The 20,372-nt window shown below is 38.2% G+C and overlaps 1 protein-coding gene across 6 annotated transcripts in view; it reads right to left on the bottom strand.

Annotated features, from left to right (window-relative positions):
* LOC130926917 (gastrula zinc finger protein XlCGF57.1-like) overlaps window positions 1–18,317 on the bottom strand; it is a 28,983-nt gene extending 10,666 nt beyond the window's left edge. For 2 of the 6 annotated variants that reach the window (XM_057852249.1, XM_057852274.1), the window contains exons 1-4: window positions 18,227–18,317; window positions 17,865–17,966; window positions 16,671–16,959; window positions 3,562–3,984 (exon numbers count right to left, since the gene is read on the bottom strand). In XM_057852249.1, coding sequence (XP_057708232.1) covers window positions 3,562–3,984; window positions 16,671–16,959; window positions 17,865–17,870 — 718 coding nt within the window. In that variant the 5' untranslated portion in view covers window positions 17,871–17,966; window positions 18,227–18,317. Of the gene's footprint in view, window positions 1–3,561; window positions 3,985–16,530; window positions 16,645–16,670; window positions 16,960–17,864 lie in introns of those variants that run through there. The other 4 variants (XM_057852256.1, XM_057852281.1, XM_057852244.1 and 1 more) reach the window with 3 other exon arrangements.
* Window positions 18,318–20,372: the final 2,055 nt, after the last annotated feature.

The raw sequence follows: 20,372 nt of genomic DNA, 5'->3' as shown, positions 1-20,372 counted from the left end.
AGCTCAGCAGTACGCAAACACGCGTTCCCTGACGAACCCAAACATTGTTGTAAGGTCCACGTCAGAGTCACTGTCGTCACTGTAGCGTGCCATAGTGCTTTAATTATTTAGTATGATTTAGGGAAAATTCCCACGAAGAATCGTCAACATAAAAGATAGCAATAGTAATCCAAATCCGCGTTTTTTACTCACTCGAAGATCCAGGAATTAACTCGAAGATCCAGGAATTAGACCGATCCCATGGCAATGTCACAGCCGCGATCAGGCCGTCGATTCCACAAAATAGACTGATCCGAAAAGCCGCTGTGGGACTGACGAATCAAAAAAATGGACAGATCCAAAACCAATATTGCAGACGCGGTGGGATCCCTTACTTGACTGAGGATCCAGGAAAAATGTTCGGGCGCCAGTTGTAACACGTGGTGGGTAGGGTACGTGCATACAGGGACCAAAAAGGGGGAGAAGCTTCCACTTATGCACATTTATTCACTAAAAATAATAATTCCACCTTGGCCACTCACTTCACTCCCCTTGTTTCCATTTGACTGGAAATTGCATCCAAAAGCAGCACATCGTGGCATTTTACTTCGCGAGTTTAGGCAGCAATAAGCAATTGTTGAACACGAAAGATACCAATGACGTCATCACTGTGAGCCCGCAAACCATGGCGCCAACTAACGGTCAAAATATGGACTAAATATTATAAAATATTGCCATTGACTTAACATTTTATGTGTTTCTAACAACATATTTTAGTACAACAGAACAATTGTGGTTTATTAGACCCTACATGTACTTAAGTTAGCGGATCACTTTAATAAAGGGAACATCATGACTAACATTGCACGGTAGTCCTGTGGTCCACACGCTCGTCTGTCGCATGGGAAATGCAGGTTTGAATCCCGCTGGAGACCCTCATTAAATTGCTTTTGCTACTCGTTTGGTGAAATATCGACAGTGCTGTCCTGCTCAACACTTTTCCGCACGGGTTCAAAATGGAAGGGCAGAACCGAAGACATGCTTGTCAATCATTCAATCAAATTAATTTTTTTAGCCCTTTACAAGGAGCTAACGAGTGACTCTGAGGAAGAAGAGCAGCATTGCCCTTTGACGTCACCACCCAGAGTGCATTACATTGTCAACAACAATGGCAAACTGCTAAAACAAATTTTTCAAATTCTATAAAAAATGAAAACATTAAAAGGGGTTTGAGTATCAAATTATTAACTAGGGTTGTTCCGATCATGTTTTTTTGCTCCCGATTCGATCCCGATTGTTTAAGTATCTGCCGATCCTAATATTTCCCGATCCGATTGCTTTTTTTCTTCTTCTCCCGATTCAATTCCAATCATTCCCGATAATTTCTCCCGATCATATACATTTTGGCAATGCATTGAGAAAAAAATGAATAAAACTCTGACGAATATATACATTCAACATACAGTACATAAGTACTGTATTTATTTATTATGACAATAAATCCTCAAGGTGGCATTTACATTATTAACATTCTTTCTATGAGAGGGATCCACAGATAGAAAGACTTGTAATTCTTAAAGAATAAATGTGACTTTGTATATTGTGACTAAATATTGCCATCTAGTGTATTTGTTGAGCTTTCAGTAAATGATACTGTAGCCATGCCCAAATGCATGATGCGAAGTGCAACCATGACTGTGCGTATTGGTATCAACTGATATATCTTCTCTGTGTTGGGAAATAACAGAGTGTTAAGAAAAAGATCAATTTTTACCTTTCTTCCCCATATTGCTTTCCCACGATATGTCTAAATGTTGAGAGAGGGATTTAAAGGCTTAGGCCAATTAAAAAAAGGCTCCAAAGATTGCCAAAATTCACTCTACTCACTTTACGCTGCCTTTTAGCTCCATGTATAGGTAAATCGGCGCCATTATAGATTGAACACGACAATGCGTGAGTGGGTCGTGCAGCGCATGCGTTAATTGCGTTAAATATTTCAACGGGATTAATTTAAAAAATAATAATTACCACCGTTATAGCGATAAATTTGATAGCCCTACTTTAAGCCAAAACTAAAGACTCTGGATGAGTGTAAAACATTTTGTCTGTAACGTTAAATACAATTAGAAAACGGTTTAATTAAAAAATATATATATAGATATTAAAAAAGGCATGTCCGATATTTTTTTGCCGATTCCGATACTTTGAAAATGACACGATCGGACCCGATGATCGATCGGGACATCTTTAATTATAACTCATACTAACACTTACCTTTTAGGAACTACAAGTTGTCCGTGGTTCCCTTTAAGAGAAGAGTTTAACAGCACACGGTGCAAGTGAAAGGTTTCGCCTTGGTGTGTGTTCTTGCGTAATTAATTCTCGCTTTCGGGTGAACCTTTTACCTAATGTGTTCGTACGTGTGTCTTGTTAACTCTAGCTTCGAACAAAATCTTTTACCACAAATTGTGCAGACGAAAGGCTTCTCTCCAGTGTGTGTCATCATGTGTGTATTTAAATATCCCTTCTGGGTGAATCTTTTACCACAAAATGTGCAGACAAAAGGCTTTTCCTCTGTGTGTGTCCTCGTGTGTCTTATTAAGTCTTCCTTCGAACCAAATCTTTTATTGCAAAGAGAGCAGACAAAATGCTTCTCTCCAGTGTGTGTCCTCATGTGTCTTTTTAAGACTTGCTTTGTAGAAAATCTTTTATCGCAAAGAGAGCAAGCAAAAGGCTTTTCTCCAGTGTGTGTCCTCGTGTGTGCATTTAATTTTCCCTTCTCGGGAAATCTTTTACCACAAAATGTGCAGAGAAAAGGCTTCTCTCCAGTGTGTGTTCTCGTGTGTCTTGTTAATTCATGGTTCGTGCAAAATCTTTTATCGCAAAGAGAGCAGATGAAAGTCTTCTCTCCAGTGTGTGTCCTCGTGTGTCTTCTCAACTGATACTTCGTACAAAATCTTTTATCGCAAACTGAGCAGACAAAATGCTCGTCTCTGGTGTGCGTCCTCGTGTGTGTATTTAAATATCTCTTCTCGGTGAAGCTTTTACCACAAAATGTGCAGACAAAAGGCTTCTCTCCAGTGTGTGTCCTCGTGTGTTTTGTCAACGAATGCTTCCTAGAAAATCTTTTATCGCAGAGAGAGCAGACGAAAGGCTTCTCTCCGGTGTGTGTTCTTTTGTGTGCATTCAAATCTCCTTCATGAGTAAATCTTTTATCGCAAAAAGAGCAGACAAAAGGCTCGTCTCTGGTGTGTGTCCTCGTGTGTGTATTTAAATATCTCTTCTGGGTGAAGCTTTTACCACAAAATGTGCAGACAAAAGGCTTCTCTCCAGTGTGTGTCCTCGTGTGTTTTGTTAACGAATGCTTCCTAGAAAATCTTTTATCGCAGAGAGAGCAGACGAAAGGCTTCTCTTCACTGTGTGTTCTTTTGTGTACATTCAAACTTCTTTTATGAGTGAATCTTTTACCACAAAATTCGCAGACAAAAGGCTTTCCTCTAGTGTGCGTATGCGTGTGTATGACTAAATATTCCTTGGCAGTGAATGTTTTATCACAGTGTGAGCAGGAAAAAGGTTTCTCACCCAAGCATTCTTTTTTGTCTCTTTTCAGTGATGAATTGTTTAAGGATTTCGAAGTGTTTTGCTCAAAGTCAACATCCTCCTTATCGGTGTTATAGTCAGAAGAGTGCGATGTTACGTCGTCGCTGTCTGAGAATGGCGCTAAGAGGTCGTCCGGTCGTGATCGTCCCTCACCTTTTGTTGTCAGGTGTTGAAACAAGCTACTGCTTGTTTGTTTTGTGGCTTTGCTCTCTTCGCTTGGACCTTTATCTTCTTCTGTTTTTACACCAACAGTCATTGGAAACTTTGGGATTTCATTCTCCTGTTCTTCTTTAATGCTGGGGGTCTCTGCCTCCGCCTCCTGTTTGATGGACGGCATGTCCGACTCCTCCTGTTTAACGTGGGGAGGGTCATGCTTCTCCAGGTGAAGATCTTCCACTGCGACTTCTGCGGGACACAGGATTGAAAAAAATCACGCTTTTGGAACGGAATGACTGATATTTCATTTCTGTACAACTTATCCAGGAGGAATTTGATGATTTTGCTGTTGTTTTTGTCCTAATATTGTGATAAGATAGTGGAATAATCAGTCATGGAACAAAATGTCATCTCACACACTTTTTGGATTCTGGGCTGTGAAATAATTTTCCAAAGAAAAAGAAACAACAAATAGCTATAGAGTCCTCAATAGAGGCGTGCGAAATTTCCGATTCTTAGATTATTCGCGATTCGGCCGAGGAAGATTCGAGAACGATTCAAAAATATCCAAATTCCGATTATTGAATTATACCAGGTAAAGCGGAAGCAAAACACAGTCAGCGCGGTCTTGTGTCACAATGAGGAACGGACCGAGAGTAAATATCATGTTCAACTCATGCCGCTAGATGAAAAAAACAATCATACCTGACTGCGGCTGACAGCCGCTACAAACAACGCCCAGTTGCTAGTTGCTACAAACATACGGCTACAGTAGATATTATATACAGTGCCTTGCAAAAGTATTCGGCCCCCTTGAACCTTGCAACCTTTCGCCACATTTCAGGCTTCAAACATAAAGATATAAAATTTTAATTTTTTGTCAAGAATCAACAACAAGTGGGACACATTCGTGAAGTGGAACAAAATTTATTGGATAATTTAAAGTTTTTTAACAAATAAAAAACTGAAAAGTGGGGCGTGCAATATTATTCGGCCCCCTTGCGTTAATACTTTGTAGCGCCACCTTTTGCTCCAATTACAGCTGCAAGTCGCTTGGGGTATGTTTCTATCAGTTTTGCACATCGAGAGACTAACATTCTTGCCCATTCTTCCTTGCAAAACAGCTCGAGCTCAGTGAGGTTGGATGGAGAGTGTTTGTGAACAGCAGTCTTCAGCTCTTTCCACAGATTCTCCATTGGATTCTGGTCTGGACTTTGACTTGGCCATTCTAACACCTGGATACGTTTATTTTTGAACCATTCCATTGTCCCAGTCTCAGGTCTTGTACAGATACCAACAGGTTTTCTTCCAGAATGTTCCTGTATTTGGCTGCATCCATCTTCCCGTCAATTTTAACCATCTTCCCTGTCCCTGCTGAAGAAAAGCAGGCCATAACCATGATGCTGCCACCACCATGTTTGACAGTGGGGATGGTGTGTTCAGGGTGATGAGCTGTGTTGCTTTTACGCCAAACATATCGTTTTGCATTGTGGCCAAAAAGTTCAATTTTGGTTTCATCTGACCAGAGCACCTTCTTCCACATGTTTGGTGTGCCTCCCAGGTGGCTTGTGGCAAACTTTAAACAAGACTTTTTATGGATATCTTTGAGAAATGGCTTTTTTCTTGCCACTCTTCCATAAAGGCCAGATTTGTGCAGTGTACGACTGATTGTTGTCCTATGGACAGACTCTCCCACCTCAGCTGTAGATCTCTGCAGTTCATCCAGAGTGATCATGGGCCTCTTGGCTGCATCTCTGATCAGTTTTCTCCTTGTTTGAGAAGAAAGTTTGGAAGGACGGCCGGGTCTTGGTAGATTTGCAGTGGTCTGATGCTCCTTCCATTTCAATATGATGGCTTGCACAGTGCTCCTTGAGATGTTTAAAGCTTGGGAAATCTGTTTGTATCCAAATCCGGCTTTAAACTTCTCCACAACAGTATCTCGGACCTGCCTGGTGTGTTCCTTGGTTTTCATAATGCTCTCTGCACTTTAAACAGAACCCTGAGACTATCACAGAGCAGGTGCATTTATACGGAGACTTGATTACACACAGGTGGATTCTATTTATCATCATCGGTCATTTAGGACAACATTGGATCATTCAGAGATCCTCACTGAACTTCTGGAGGGAGTTTGCTGCACTGAAAGTAAAGGGGCCGAATAATATTGCACGCCCCACTTTTCAGTTTTTTATTTGTTAAAAAAGTTTAAATTATCCAATAAATGTTGTTCCACTTCACGATTGTGTCCCACTTGTTGTTGATTCTTGACAAAAAAAATAAATTTCATATCTTTATGTTTGAAGCCTGAAATGTGGCGAAAGGTTGCAAGATTCAAGGGGGCCGAATACTTTTGCAAGGCACTGTATATGTAGAACAAGATGCAAAATGACAGACGACGTCGGTGTTCGAACATGTGTTATTGAACAGAGATGCAAAATGACTCTTTCCGGCGTAAGTAAACAGCCGCCATCTTAAAGCAGTAGACCTCTCTAGAAGGCTCTGTTGTACTGAACCTAATCAACTTTTTATCTAAAATACTCCTAAATCGGCAGAATCTTGTCTTGAATCTATATTTAAATGATGAAATAGTTTTAAAACTTTGACAAAAGTAGACAGAAGGGAAATTATGGAACAACGGGAGCAATTTTAACAACTCTTAACAGTTGATTCACAACATTAAATTAATTGAATGTAGTTTAAAGCTGCTGATATAGAATGGGGACTGGAGTTTTTTATTTACTGTTATTTTTGTATATTTGTTTACTGTTATATGTTAACTTGATACTGAAATAGTAGTTTGGTTTAGCCTGAGAGGATTTTTGAACAATTTTGGAACTAATGTACAAAACATTTTATAAAAAAAAAATAAATAAATAAAATTAAAAAAGGAGGGGGGTGCATCAGTAATCGTTTTATAATCGAATCGGAGCCTCTGAATCGTAATGGAATCGCTAGGTGCCCAAAGACTCCCAGCTCTAGTCCTCAACACTGTTGCCCTTTTGGGCTTCAAGCACAAGCGCAAGCAAATTAAACCAACATGACGCTTTGAAGCAATTGGCTGAAAAGCTTTATTGCTTCACTAAGTTCATATGGATGACGTTGTGCTGAGAAACGAACATACCAAGATAAATTTACGTGGTGTATCGAGACAAAACAACAAGTATTTAAAACAAACAACAACAAAAAATGGTTGAAAAGCCTTTGCAAAATGGTAGCAGAACTAATAATTAACACCCCAGGCCTCATAGACAAAGCATGTTTGGGTTTCAAACTGTACAAGAGCAGCTAGATCATATGCTGTCTTCAGTGTCTGCCAAAACCTGTCCATATGATTGAATTTTGTTGTTCCTTAATGTGTTCGTTTTAGAGCTGTCAAACGATTAAAATTTTTAATCGAGTTAATTACAGCTTAAAGATTAATTAATCGCAATTAATCACAATTCAGACATCTATAAAATATGCCATATTTTTCTGTAAATTATTGTTTAAATGGAAAGATAAGACACAAGATGGATATATACATTCAACATACAGTACATAAGGACTGTATTTGTTTATTATAACAATAAATCAACAAGATGGCATTAACATTATTAATATTCTGTTAAAGCGATCCATGGATAGAAAGACTTGTAATTCTTAAAAGATAAATGTTATTACAAGTTATAGAAATTTTATATTAAAACCCCTCTTAATGTTTTCGTTTTAATAAAATTTGTAAAATTTTCAATCAAAAAATAAACTAGTAGCCCGCCATTGTTGATGTCAATAATTACTTACACAATGCTCATGGGTGCTGAAGCCTATAAAATCAGTCGCACCCAAGCGCCAGCAGAGGGCGGCAAAACTCCATAAAACACAATTAACAAGTGGGCATTTAACTGTACTGTAGAGCTGAAACGAGTACTCGAGCAACTCGAGTAACTCGAGTTTAAAAACTGATCCGAGTAATTTTATTCACCTCGAGTAATCGTTTATTTTGACAGCTCTAAGCATCACGTTTTGCTCGGACTACTTTTAATGCGGGATAACGCGCTGTCACGTGTGGAGAGGAGGAAGGGGAAAAAAAAACAAAAAAAACTTGCTGCTACGTTGGTAACAGGTAGCGTCTGATGCGTCTCATAGAGATCACATGTATGTTGAACTAGATGCGAAATGACAGACTTGGCCGCGTCTGGGCAGCGTTAGTAAACAGCCGCCATCTTAAAGCAGTAGAGCGCTAAGCGCAAATAAAGAGCGCTAAGCGCTAATAAATAAGATTAACGTTACTGTCGCTACTAGCTCACGTAATGTTAGCCCTGCGGAGGGCTAGGTTTCAATTCATTATGACCACTGTCGATGCGTGGCTAACGTGTCTTACATACAGGCTTTAACATAACAGCATTGTGGAGTGATGAGGGTGTAAAATAAAAACTTAATCATGCTAACTATCAATTTTAGCTCAGTAGTCATTGCTGGATAAAACACCTAGTAGCACTGGTCCCTAATGTGCTCCAATACAGCCTGTATCATACATTTATTTTGAACACTGCAAAAACTCAAAATCCTATCAGGACTTACAGTTTAGACTAACTTAAAACTTAACTAGAACTTAAAAATGGCTTGACACAAAGAGAAATTCAATTGAAACACGTGGGAAAAAATCCTAACTTTTAAGTGATGTGTGTTATCAAGCGTAACGGCATTTTTAGGTAAGATATATATATATATTAATTACGATCTAAAGGTTTTTTGACCGAAAGCAGTGAATCAGTCTTTTTTAAAAATTCTAGTTACATCTGAGATGCAATTGTTGGCTGTTTTCAACAATATACATCGAAAATAAAGACATTGATTGACTGAAAATGGTTAGAGATTAGATGAAATGTCTTGTTTTCTCATGTATATTTATAATTGCTCTTCACCTAAAAATATATTTGTTTTATCCGATTACTCGATTAATCGATAGAATTTTCAGTCGATTACTCGATTACTAAAATATTCGATAGCTGCAGCCCTACTGTACTGTCATTTAAATCTGTCTGAGCGGGGCATGTGAGTTAATTGCGTCAAATATTTTAACGTGATTGATTAAAAAAATTAATTACTGCCCGTTAACGCAATAATTTTGACAGCCCTAGTTCGTTTATTTATAATTTAGAGAAAACAATGTTCAGTTTTATATTTTTGTCTGTGTGATGACATTTTTTTTTAATCAGACACTGTAATAAGTTACAAACAACGCAATTTCATATTTTCCCCTACCCACTTCTGGGTAAACTGCACATAAGTTGACGTAACCTCTGTGTCCAGAAAAGCACCAGCAGCAAGGGGCCAAGCAGACCGAAGTCAGAATAAATGACAGTGCTCTTAGATTAAGTAAAATATACTTGTACACTCACCGGCACTTAGGTACACCATGCTAGTAACGGGATGGACCCCCTTTTGCCTTCAGAACTGCCTCAAGTCTTTGTGGCATAGATTCAACAAGGTGCTGGAAGCATTCCTCAGAGAGTTTGGTCCATATTGACATGATGGCATCACACAGTTGGTGATTTGAGTGACTTTGAACGTGGCATGGTTGTTGGTGCCAGAAGGGCTGGTCTGAGTATTTCAGAAACTGCTGATCTACTGGGATTTTCACGCACAACCATCTTTCGGGTTTACAGAGAATGGTCCGAAAAAGAAAAAATATCCAGTGAGCGCCAGTTCTGTGGGCGGAAATGCCTTGTTGATGCCAGAGGTCGGAGGAGAATGGCCAGACTGGTTCGTGCTGATAGAAAGGCAACAGTAACTCAAATAACCACCCGTTTAGGGCTGCAGCTATTGAATATTTTAGTAATCGAGTAATCGACTGAAAATCCTATCGATTAATCGAGTCAATGGATAATTTTTTTTTTTTTTTAGGTAAACCGCAATTAAAAATATACATAAGAAAACAAGATATTTCATCTAATATTGGACCATTTTCAGTCAATCGATGTCTTTATTTTCGATGTACATTGTTGAAAACAGCCAACAATTGCCTCTCAGATGTGACTAGAATAAAAAAAAAGACCAATTCACTGCTTTCACTCCAAAAACGTTTAGATCTTTATATATATATAAATATATATATTAGGGCTGTCAAAATTATCGCGTTAACGGGCGTTAATTTTTTTTTAATTAATCACGTTAAAATATTTGACGCAATTAACGCAGATGGCCCGCTCAGACAGATTTAAATGACAGTGCAGTGAAACGCTCACTTGTTGTGTCTATGGCGTTTTGCCGCCCTCTGCTGGCGCTTGGGTGCGACTGATTTTATAGGCTTCAGCTCCCATCAGCATTGTGTAATTATTGACATCAATGGCGGGCTACTAGTTTATTTTTTGATTGAAAATTTTACAAATTTTATTAAAACGAAAACATTAAGAGGGGTTTTAATATAAAATTTCTACAACTTGTACTAACATTTTTTTTTTAAGAACTACGAGTCTTTCTATCCATGTATCGCTTTAACAGAATGTTAATGTTAATGCCATCTTGTTGATTTATTGTTATAATAAACAAATACAGTCCTTATGTACCGTATGTTGAATGTCTATATCCATCTTGTGCCTTATCTTTCCATTCCAACAATAATTTACAGAAAAATATAGCATATTTTATAGATGGTTTGAATTGCTATTAATTGCGATTAATTACAATTAATTTTTAAGCTGTAATTAACTCGATTAAAAATTTTAATCGTTTGACAGCCCTTATATACACACACACACACACACACACACACACATTTCTTACCTAAAAATGCCATTACGCTTGATAACACACATCACTTAAAAGTGTTTTTCCCACGTGTTTCAATTGAATTTCCATTTGTGTCAAGCCATTTTTAAATTCTAGTTAAGTTTTAAGTTAGTCTAAACTGTAAGTCCTGATAGGATTTTGAGTTTTTGCAGTGTTCAAAATAAATATTGTAAAATATCAGGTTATAATATGGCGGTGATATTTGCATGCGTTCCTGAATGCACCTCGTGACGTGCCTTCCTGTTGTTGTTGTCGTTCCACAAGTTTGCAAAAAAGAAATAATTGCAACCTAACGAAGCAGGTGACTTTTTGTCAACGTTACAGTATGATACCTGCTGTATTGGAGCAGATTAGGGACCAGTGCTACTTGGTGTTTTATCCAGCAATGACTACTGAGCTAAAATTGACAGTTAGCTTTATCATACTTTCATTTTACACCCTCATCACTCTACAGCGCTTTGTTTTCACAGATTAAATAAAGCCTGTATGTAAGACACGTTAGCCACGCATCGACAGTGGTCTTAATAGTTTGTTTGAAGTGTACTGTTCAAACTGTAAGTCATTTTTGTTATAATGACATGTTTGCACAGCAGTCGTATTAATTGGACAATTGTTTTAATTGGATTGAATTATTAATTGTATAACTTGGCAGTAACTGAGATCTGTCATGACAGAACACCGCTTCAATGATATCTGGCGCCATCTAGTGTCGTGAATGGGTATAATGTCTAGACCGCGAATATAAGACGACCCACTCTTTTTCAGTCTTATTTCAATGCGAAAAACACCGTCTTATATTCGGGTCAATACGGTATTTGGCTCTAATACATACTAGATGTAGTACATACATACTACAAAACTCATAGTCCTTTTGTTAACGGACCCTCATCTGTTGACAACTTAAATCTTTTTAAATACTTTAAAATACTCATCTTTGAAAAGGCAAAAATTGTACTCAAGTAAGATTAGCCTTACTTCAAATAATATTACTCAAGTTAAAGAACTCATCGTCCCAAAAAAATGTACTCAAGTAAAAAAGTATTTGGTGAAAAGAATACTGTACTCAAGTAATGAGTAACATTGTGACAAACTGATTATAATGTTTGATTTTTCTAATTATTATTTCTAAATACGGTATTTTTTTCCCAGCACATACAACAAATTAGGGCTGTCCCAAACGACTAATTTCCTCCCGATTAGTCAGCCGACTATTTTTATGATTAGTCGACTATTTTTTTTTTTTTTACTACTTTAATAAAGACATTTTTGTTCAAGCTTATTCATTCACAAAAAACATTTTGGAACACCTAAATTCTTTATTAACGTATAAATAAATAAATATCAATAATAAATCACAAACAATGACGTCAAATGCTGCTGGCATTAACAAGAGCAAAAAAAAAAAAAAAAAAAAAAGTAAACGGAAACAGTGTGACTTCACCTCTTTGACAGGAGTCAAAACAATTCTTACTCTTTTTTGTGGTATGTCATTGTCTATATTGTTCCAAATGTTAAAATGAATTGCAATGTCCCGGACAACCATTTTCAGAATACTTTGTGTGAGTTCAGATGCTTTTTCTGGTGTGCATTCCGCATTTTTGGGGTAGGGGAAAAACTGTTTATTTTCAGGTTAAAACAAACAACTTTTGTTTTAACCTGAAAATAGATAAAGTTGAGGGCACACTAAAATGTTACCACAATTATTTTGAATGAAAGGCACACATACTCACAGTCACAAAATTTAGTATTAATTTTATAGTATTACTACTATATGTATATGAATACTTATACTACGATGCTTTTAACTTATATTTTTTCTTTATTGCTTTGTTCTGTTCACATTGTTTGCCGTTTTTTGTTTCAACTGTAAAGCATCTTTGAGCATTGGTAAAAGCTCTCTACAAATTAATTACTATATGTATATACACAATACTACTTTATAATATAAAGTAACTAACATTAGTGCACTCATGGATTACAGTAAGCAGGCCAGTGCCGTTTCCATATTTTTATTATGTATATACAGGATATATGTATATATTTTCCCCAAGTGGGAGCTTCCATGATCCTAATTAATTTAATAATAATTTTTAAAAATTACATGTAATTGTTTTATTAAATAAAAATGCACGTTGATACAACGCACATAAAGGCAACTTCCATTAAAAAAATCGTTAGAAAGTTGTATGGACTTACAATCTGCTAGCCTGTTGTTTCTTGTTGTCTTCGAAAATTACACTTGGGTGACGGCGCTTCAAGTGTTCTTTCATCGCCGACGTGCTCCCGTGGTATGCGAGCTCAGTTTAGCAAAGAGTACACACCGTGGCACCCTCCATATTTTCCTTGAAATAATTCCAGGCTCTGGCTATTCTGGTCTGCTTTTTTGGCTTTATGCCGCTTTCACGTGTTACCAATTCTGCCCTTTTTGGTAATTGGCGGTGTTTTCAACTCCTTGCCGTAGTGAGGAGTGAACCGGCGATTCACTCTGCTCGTTGTCGTCGGTTCGTCCGATTTCCTCCTCAGGAAGGCGACGACGTGCATAAAAACACCGAGAGGCGTCGGATGACTCTTTATGGATACTTTTATTGACCAAAACAAAAACTTGGGGGATGCAGCCACTCAACTCCGCGCTACCCGTGCACTCTCCGATCTTGCTGCCTCTCTCTCACTCGCCCACTTTCTTCCTCTTTGCTCAATCTGACAATGCCGGTCACATTGAAATAACAGCGGCCACCTTGGGGCTGCCAGTAACAACCGCTTGCATCGCGAGCGCCAGCCATTCTAAACTTTAACCATGGGCAAATTTTTTTTTTTTCACCCATCGACGGATTTACGTCATCGATGACGTCGACAACGTCGACTAGTCGGGACAGCTCTACAACAAATAGCAGGGTTTCCCCTAGGAGTTTTTGAAGCTGTGGTGGTGGACTGCATTGGACTATAAGATGTAAGTCGTGCTATTGCTAGGAGGAAAAAAAGTCGTTTTATCACGTAGGGGTAATGTTAGAGCCGGGAATCTTTGAGCACCTAACGATTCGATTACGATTCAGAGGCTCCAATTCGATTATAAATCGATTATTGATGTACCCCATCACACTTTTAATGTTTTGTACACTAGTTCCAAAATTGTTCAAAAATCCTCTCAGGATAAACCAAACTATTTTAGTATCAAGTAAACAGTTAAAAACAGTAAATAATATACTCAAGTCCCCATTCTGTATCAAAAGCTTTAAACTACGTTCAATTAATTTAATGTTGTGAATCAACTGTTAAAGTTGTTAAAATTGTTCCCGTTATTCCTTAATTTCCCAACTACTTTCGACATGTCAAAGTTTTAAAACTGTTTCATCATTTAAAGATAAAGTCAAGATTTTGCCGATTTAGGGATATTTTAGATAAAAAGTAATTAGGTTCGCTACTGTACAACAGAGCCTTCTAGAGAAGTCTACTGCTTTAAGATTGCGGCAAGTCTGTCATTTCGCATCTAGTTCTTTGTATATGTTCTAATACTGTCGTTACTGTCATTTCACATCTATTTCTACAATATGTGATATCTACTATAGCCATATGTTGCCGTATGTTTGTAGCAACTAGCAACCGGTCGCTGTTTGTAGCGGCTGTCGGCCGCCACCAGGTATGATTATTTTTTTGTGTTTTTATCTAGCGGCATGAGTTGAACAAGATATTTACTCTCGGTCCGTTCCTCATTGCGTCGCGAAGACCGCAGCGTCCCAAAGACCGCGCTGACTGTGTTTTATTTCCGCTTTACCTGGGAGAATTCAATAATTGGAATTTGGATGTTCATGAATCGTTCTTGAATCTTCCACGGCTGAATAGGCATGTGCCGGTATGAGATTTTGACGGTACGATAACCGTGAGCAAAAATACCGGTTTCACGGTATTGCAATTATAGCTCCAAAATGTGTTATTTTGAGATGTATGGGTTAAAAAAAATAATAACTTTTTTCCATTGAACAGGATTTTTTTTTCCAGAACATAGTTGCAAATTGGAATATGAATGTATTGTTAAAATAAATAAATTATCAATTAAAAAAAAAAAAACATTTTAAATTAAAATAAATATAACTTATAGACTATACTCACAGCCACAGCTCAAGTTGCTCAAGTTTAGAGCAAGAACATAATAATTTCTATAAAAAAGTAAAAACTCTTCTGAATAAAATTTTTTAAAATTTATACTGCATAATTTTTTTGGAGGATTGAAAAGCTCAAGTGAAGTTTTCAGCCACTGTGTCAACTCTAGTCAACATGATGTCATGCCTTTGTGTTAGAAAGAACAAAGAATTCAAAAGTTAATAAGTTAGTTAAACATGTATAAGTTAGTTAAAATGTAAATATTGTTGTGGAAAGGTTTCATCTAAAAAAAAAAATTTTTTTTTTTTTTAAATCATTGAGACTGAGACCTCTCCTTGATCCAGCGAACGTCGATTTGTGCTTAGGGCAAGATCATCTTTCCTCAATTAACGATCTTTGATGCCATGCATTTTTTTCCCCCTTCATTCAAGCGAATCAAGCTTGTTTTCTCACTTTGCGGCTGTAACACTCGACGAAGTTGCTCTCCCAGCTAAGCCTAGGCTAACATTCGTCTTTTATAAGCTTTTAGTTAGTTTGTGTATCAAATTTCAAAGGAAAATATGTGTTTTGTTTTTGGCGAACTTTTTCATAGTGCTAATCTGTTAAGCTACTCACACATGGAAAAATATAATTGTACAACGTTTTAAATGTATTCATTTTGTTTATTCCACTTACCACGATTTGAGAGCTCAATAAATTGAAGAAAAGAACGCCTTATGTTTGGAGTATTTGTTTAGGGTTCGCTGGCTGTTTAGCCGATAGTCACTTTCACACACAGCAACAAACGGGAGGGGGTGTGCGCTGCCCCGCCACGCCACTTCTGGCTGCATTTTTGACACATGAAAAATGGCGAATACCGTACTACGGTCTGACGGAAAATTTTAGTGGTTTTGAAACCGCGACGTTTTCACACCACGGTAAACCGTGAAACCGGTAACCGGCACATGTCTACGGCTGAATCGCGAATAATCTATGAATCGGAAATTTTGCACGCCTCTCGGTAATGTAGCTGTAATCAGCTACGCATTTGATGTACATGTACCAGAGCTGAGAGCTAAGACATTAGCCTGGCTAATGCAATATTTCAAATAGCTCTTTGTCATGGTTTTCCGCGGCACGACATGGTGAGGCTGTCCGACGCCAAACTGATCAGGAAAAAGGTTTTCCCCCCGTGTGTACACTTGTGTGACGTATTAATTGTACCTTCTGGGTGAATCTTTTACCACAAAATGAGCAGAGAAAAGGCTTTTCCCCGGTGTGCGTACGCGTGTGTGTTGTTAACGCTTGCTTACGACAAAATCTTTTATCGCAAAGAGAGCAGGCGAAAGGCTTCTCTCCATTGTGTGTGATTGTGTGAATGTTTAAATCTGCCTTCGTGAGGTATGTTTCATCACAAAGCGAGCAGGCAAAAAGCTTTTGTCCAGTGTGTGTGATTGTGTGTTTATTTAAATTTCCCTTATCGGCGAATCGTTCACCACAATATGTGCAGACAAAAGGCTTCTTCTCCCCAGTGTGTGTTCTCGTGTGATTGATTAAATCTGTTTTCTCAAAGAATCTTTTACCACAATATGTGCAGACAAAAGGCTTCTCCCCAGTGTGTGTTCTTGTGTGTATATTTAAACTTCCCTTCTGGGTAAATCTTTTACCACAAAATGTGCAGAGAAAAGGCTTTTCCCCAGTGTGTGTACGCATGTGTGTTGTTAACTGTTGGTTACGACAAAATCTTTTATCGCAACACGAGCAGGCAAAAGGCCTCTCTCCAGTGTGTGTCATTGTGTGTTTTTTTAAACTTCCCTTCTCAGCAAACCGTTTACCACAAGATGTGCAGATGAAAGGCTTCTCCCCGGTGTGTGTATGCATGTGTCTTTTTAAGTGATGTTTCTCAGAATATGTTTTATCACAAAGTGAGCAGGTAAAAGGTTTCCCAACCGCTTTTGTGTCTCTTTTCAATGATGACTTGTTTAAGGATTTTGAAGCGTTTTGGTCAAAGTCTTTATCCTCCCCATCAGTGTTAAAGTCAGAAGAGTGTGACGTTTCGTCGTCACTGTCCGAGAGCGGCGCTAACAAACCGTCAGGTTGCGATCCTCCCTCTCTTTTTGTTGTCGGGTGTTGAAATGAGCAGTTGCTTGAAGGTTTCGCTGCTTCGCTCTCTTCGCTTGGACTTTCCTCGTCTTCACTCTTCACACTGACAGTTATTGGAAACTTGGCGATTTCATTTTCCTGTTTTTCTTCTTTAATGCTGGGGGTCTCTGGCTTCCCCTCCTGTTTGATGTTCAGCATCTCCAACTCCTCCTGTTTAACGTGGAGGGGATCGCGCTTCTGTGGGTGAAGCTCTTTCATAGTTACGTCTGCAGGACACTGGAAATGGAAAAATATCACGTGATTTGCTTTGTTCAGTCTCCCGCCGGGATTTTCATGTTGTATATATTTTTTTTACCGACACTAAGGCCTTGTTCAGACTGGCAGCCAAAATCTTAGATTCAGCCCATCCAGATTGTAAAAGTTTCAAACTAGCGGCAGCCTAGTGTTAAGGGTTCAACCAGTCATTTTTTATTTTGTTGCATAAACAGTACCCTATCGTACCTCCTCAGTTTTTTTTTTGTTTTTTTTTTTTACTTTATTAATATGCAAGTTTTGGCCACATTAAAAATGAAGTTGTTCATTTTTACAGACAGCAAAGTAAGCAAACTTTGAATGCGTCCGAAAGCAGAGGTGCCGGCGTAGTAGCATTCTGTTCGATGGCCTTCCGGGCCGATGAACCCTTGATAAATGAGCTGTCTTGGAAGTTTGGGAAACGTGAAAAATGGGTCTCACGCCTCCACTTGCTAAGCTAAATGAGATCTCGATGTACGTTTGTGTGGAACTGTAGTTCACAACAACAACAAAATTACTCCGTTCTCGTCGAAACTAGAAAAGCTCTTTACAACTTACAAGGCTATTACGATCCCTTGTACTCCTTAAATAAGATTGCTGGTTTCTGGTGCAAAAGTGGAATCGATTGAGCCAGGTGAGTGGACCGAGTCCTAGCGGCGACAAAGCCGTGTAAAGTTGCTCCCGGCCGGATTAAACAGCGAATGGCAGGGGGCAAGTCATAGAAAAAAATGTGGCAAAAAGAAGAAGTGGTCGTGCCATAAAATTATTGTACTAAATCACGGCAAATGCACATGTATGAATTTAAATACTATATTTGTCACAATCACTGATCATATCAATGCAAGTTTGAAAATGCATTAAAAGTAAAACAACTCATGCCATGATCTTACCTTCATTTTCTTTTGTTTTCCAGTTGCTCCTTGTGGCCTAGATTTCCTCTCCTCATCTTCCACGTCTCTATTCTTTACCTTGATGTTTTTGATTGCGTTGGCCTTTAAAACAAGTCGAAAAGCGTCTCGTGCAATTAAATATAATCACTCTAACGTGAACCGAGCGACCACCGCCTAGAACAAATTTCCAGAGGCATTTAGCTAAAGCAATCGAAATGCGTTCACGTGTCTTGGCTAGCGAGCTAAGCTAAACAAAAACAAAGTTACGTTAGCCTGGAAAGCTTCAATATGAAGCCAAACGACTTTCACTAAGCTTTAAGATGGGACGTGTTACTCCACTCAATTCTTACTTTGGTACGTACCCAATGAGAATACTTTGAAGGAGCTCGTTTGGTGAGGAGAAGGGAACACAAGAGGACGGCCGGATACTAGGTCAAGAGAGAGCGCTTCCGGAGCACTGGTTCACTAAAAAATACGTCATCGGTTCGGAGCACGTTTTGTCGTTTTAGTTTTAAGTTGCCATCACTACTTCTATCTATCATCATTGGATGGTTTAAAAAAAAAAAAAAAAAAAAAAACAGCCCCACCCCCATCCCCCACAAAAAAAAAGTTTTTTTTTTTTTTTTAAATCTTAAATCGTTAAATTTGCGCAAGCGCAGTAGCATTCCGTCGCGATCCGGTAGGCCGTCATGATCGGGTAGTGACAAACAACATCCAAGTCTCTCATTGGGTCATATTATTATTGACATCTAGTGGTTGTTTTGTTTTTTGATTCAAAAAACAGGAGAAGAAGAATGCAAACTACTTGTTTAACTGGTATTCATTGTGCTCCATTCCAGTCCCGCACTCACGACTTTTATGGATTAAAAAAAAAAAAAATGAAATACACTTTGCATTACAGGTGTGACAAAATATTGAAATGGTGATATATCGTGATACTTTGTATCCCAAAAGGTTATCGATATGATCCCGCCAAGAATCGAGATATCGTTTTAAAAAGGTGTCAGTGTTTAAAAAAAAAAAAAAAAAAAAGGAACCAACAAGTTGCTACCAAAATCTTCCACCATAATAGTGTCTCAGGTAACTCTAAGGCTGCCATTGACAGTGCTCGACAGTGGCGCCACCAGGGGGTGGCCACCCCTATAAATTGGTTGGCCACCCCACTGGCCACCCCGCTTGCCAGTATATCGTTAGATTGTTGTAGCATCAATTATGGATTTCATCCCAAATGAATGCATTTATTTTGTTTTGTTAAATGTAGGGCTGTCAAATTTTTCACGTTAACGGACGGTAATTATTTTTAAAAAAAATAATCACGTGAAAATATTTATCGCAATTAACGCATTTGCGGTACGACTCATTCACGCATTGCCGCAAACAGCCTACAATGGCGCCATTTTACTTACATACAGAGATAAGAGGCAGTGTCAAGTGAGTGGAGTAGAAACAAGCATTCATTGGGGCCGTGCTTTTAATTGGCAAAAACTTTATCATCTCTCCCACAGCAACTATAAATATTGTAGGAGGCGACGTGGGGAAGAATGACAGGAGTTGATCTTTTTCTTAACACCCTGTAGTGTACCCAACGCAGAGAAGATATAGCATTTGCAGCCACCACACACAGTCATGGTTGCACCACTTCCCATCATGCATTTGGGCAGAACAGTTAAGTCTCTACAGTATCATTTACTGAAAGCTCAACAAATACACTAGATGGCAATATTTAGTCACAATATACAAACTCACATTTATCCTTTAAGAATTACAAGTCTTTCTATCCGTGGATCCCTTTCACAGAAAGAATGTTAATAATGTTAATGCCATCTTGTGGATTTATTGTTATAATCAACAAATACAGTACTTATGTACAGTATGTTGAATGTATATATCCGTCTTATCTTTCCATTCCAACAATAATTTACAGAAAAATATGGCATATTTTAGAGATGGTTTGAATTGTGATTAATTAATTTTTAAGCTGTGATTAACTCGATTACAAATTTTAATCGTTTGACAGCCCTAGTTACAGTAAATGTACAACTTATGCTTAATATATACATAACACAATAAAACAGAATTGTTGTGGAACTCAAAATGTTGACTGGACAGTTATGAACTATGCACATTAAATCATTAGTAACATCAAATATTACACAATGCACCAAAGTATATCAGTAGCCGTGTCCTTAAGTCTTTCTGACAGTTTTCCCCTGACCTTTTTAATGCAATAATATAATGAAAACCTGAAATTATGGCTTTTAGTTTTGGCCACCCTAAGATTTTAAGTGGCCCCATCTGGCCACCCCAATGAAAAATTTCTGGAGGCGCCACTGGTGCTCGACGCCCAATCCATTTCGACTGGGAACGTTCGTTCATTCGAAATAGGGCTGCAGCTTTCGATTATTTTAGTAGTCGATTAATCAATAAACTATTTAGTTCGAATAATCTAGTAATCGGATCAGGAACATAAAAAATTAAAATACCTACGGTGAGCCTCACACCGTATAT

Source organism: Corythoichthys intestinalis, chromosome 1, assembly GCF_030265065.1.
Source record: "Corythoichthys intestinalis isolate RoL2023-P3 chromosome 1, ASM3026506v1, whole genome shotgun sequence".
NCBI classification, from domain to species: domain Eukaryota; kingdom Metazoa; phylum Chordata; class Actinopteri; order Syngnathiformes; family Syngnathidae; genus Corythoichthys; species Corythoichthys intestinalis.
This window is presented reverse-complemented; position numbering and strand designations above follow the sequence as displayed.